This window comes from Medicago truncatula, chromosome 8 (genome assembly GCF_003473485.1).
Source record: "Medicago truncatula cultivar Jemalong A17 chromosome 8, MtrunA17r5.0-ANR, whole genome shotgun sequence".
NCBI classification, from domain to species: Eukaryota; Viridiplantae; Streptophyta; class Magnoliopsida; order Fabales; family Fabaceae; genus Medicago; species Medicago truncatula.
In genome coordinates this window covers 15,690,709-15,693,414 of record NC_053049.1, presented here as the reverse complement: position 1 = coordinate 15,693,414, position 2,706 = coordinate 15,690,709, and the positions used below count along the sequence as shown (strand labels likewise).

Genomic DNA, 2,706 nt, shown 5'->3' with positions numbered 1-2,706 from the left:
ATGTTGTCAACATGGTCCAACAAAAAAGATTGTTGCGAATGGAGAGGAGTTCATTGTAATATCAATGGCAGAGTCACAAATATCAGCCTCCCTTGTTTTACTGATGATGAAATCATTACTGAAAACAAAAAGAACAAAACACATTGTCTGGCAGGTAAATTTCATCTTTCTATATTCGAGCTTGAATTTTTGAACTACTTGGATTTGAGCAACAATGACTTCAACACTATACAATTGTCGTTGGATTGTCAAACCATGTCATCAGTTAACACTTCTTATGGGAGTGGAAACTTTTCCAATGTTTTTCATCTTGACTTGTCTCAAAATGAGAATCTTGTGATTAATGATTTGAGATGGCTTCTTCGTCTCTCATCATCCTTACAATTTCTCAACCTGAATTCCGTTAATCTCCACAAGGAAACGCATTGGCTTCAGCTATTGAATATGTTTCCTTCACTTTCCGAGTTATATTTGAGTAGTTGCTCACTTGAAAGTGTGAGTATGTCTCTTCCATATGCCAATTTCACTTCACTTGAATATCTTGATCTTTCTGAAAATGATTTATTTTATGAATTGCCTATATGGTTGTTCAATCTAAGTGGTCTTTCTTATTTAAATCTTGGGGGAAATAGTTTCCATGGCCAAATACCAAAAACTTTAATGAATCTTAGAAAATTAGATGTGTTGAATTTGGAAGACAACAAGCTGAGTGGAACAATTCCTGATTGGTTTGGCCAACTTGGAGGTCTAGAAGAGCTTGATCTCTCTTCTAATTCATTTACCAGTTATATTCCCATTACTTTGGGGAATCTGTCATCCTTAGTATACCTTGATGTTTCAACAAATCACTTGAATGGAAGCCTTCCGGAAAGTTTGGGGAACCTAACAAATTTGGAGAAGTTGGGTGTTTATGAAAATTCTCTATCTGGAGTTCTGTCTCATAAAAATTTTGCCAAGCTCCCAAATTTACAATGGTTGTCGCTTGGTTCACCATCCTTTATCTTTGATTTTGATCCCCATTGGATTCCTCCTTTTAAACTTCAAAATCTTGATTTACAGTATGCAAATCTTAAACTTGTTCCATGGTTTTATACACAAACAAGTCTCACTTCTCTAAATATCACCTCCTCCTCGTTTAGAAATACATCTCCGAAAATGTTTTGGAGTTTTGTATTTAATTTCTCATTTCTCTATTTATTCAACAACTCCATGTCAAATGTGTTGTTGAACTCTGATTTTGTATGGTTAGTCCATAATGGTTTGAGTGGTAGCCTTCCTCGATTAACTACAAATGTGAGTATTTTTAATATAAATGGTAACAATATGTCTGGGTCCCTTTCTCATCTCTTATGTCATAATATTAAAGAGAAAAGTAATTTGAAGTACTTGTCCGTCATTGACAATCATTTATCTGGAGGACTCACTGAATGTTGGGGAAACTGGAAATCTCTTATTCATATTAGTTTAGGAAGAAATAATCTAACAGGCATGATTCCGCACTCAATGGGTTCCTTATCCAACCTTATGTCGTTGCATATTTATAACACTAAGTTGCATGGGGAGATACCAGTGTCGTTGAAAAATTGTCAAAAACTCATGATTGTTAATTTTAGGAACAACAAACTTTCAGGAAATATACCAAATTGGATTGGAAAGGATATGAAAGTTCTTCAATTGAGAGTAAATGAATTTAGTGGTGATATTCCTTTACAAATATGCCAACTATCCTCTCTATTTCTTTTGGATCTCTCATATAATAGATTAACAGGAACAATACCTCGCTGTCTACCAAGTATCACCTCCATGATTTTCAAAAATGTTTCACAAGATCAAGGAGTACTTCATATTGTGGATCATGATATCGGTATCATATTTGTAATCTCCCTCTCATTGCTAGCAAAAGGAAACGACTTAACCTATGACAAGTATATGCATGTCGTTGACCTTTCTAACAACCAATTGTCAGGTAGAATACCTATAGAAGTATTTAGACTCACTGCATTGAAATCCTTAAACTTGTCACAAAATCAATTAATGGGAACCATACCAAAAGAAATTGGCAACATGAAACAATTAGAGTCCCTTGATTTGTCAAACAACACACTTTCAGGAGAAATTCCTCAAACCATGTCTGCTATAACTTTTCTTGAGGTATTAAACCTCTCGTTCAACAATTTGAAGGGTCAAATCCCATTAGGAACCCAACTCCAAAGCTTTACACCACTTAGTTATATGGGCAATCCTGAACTTTGTGGAACTCCACTCATTGAGAAATGCAAAAAGAATGAAGCCCCTGGTGAGGACACAAATGTTATGGCAAAAGAAGAGGAAGGATCTGAGCTAATGGAATGTTTCTATATGGGCATGGGAGTTGGATTTACAACAGGCTTCTGGATAGTTTTTGGTACCCTTTTATTTAAGAGGACATGGAGGCATGCTTACTTCAATTTTCTTTATGATGTGAAAGACTGGTTTATGTCAAGATGGACTTGAAGTACACTTTGTCACTTGAAATCTTCAATGTGGTAAGCAATAGAAGTTTATTAACTTTGACGTGTTTTAGTTTATTTATCAACATAGCATGTTCCCCTCTTTGAAATACACAATAAGAACAATAAAAATGTTAGAAAACTATTTTGCGAGCTACTTTACCTTAAAAGCAATTAATTATACATGTTTAAGTAGTCGTAAAAGGAAAAATTATTG

The 2,706-nt window shown here is 34.7% G+C and overlaps 1 protein-coding gene across 1 annotated transcript; it reads left to right on the top strand.

Moving 5' to 3' along the window:
• The first annotated feature begins 255 nt into the window (after positions 1-255).
• Positions 256-2,493, top strand: LOC11424049 (receptor-like protein EIX2). Its single transcript, XM_003627941.2, has one exon. The coding sequence runs from the start codon at positions 256-258 to the stop codon at positions 2,491-2,493; it is 2,238 nt and encodes a 745-aa protein (XP_003627989.2).
• The last annotated feature ends 213 nt before the right edge of the window (positions 2,494-2,706 follow it).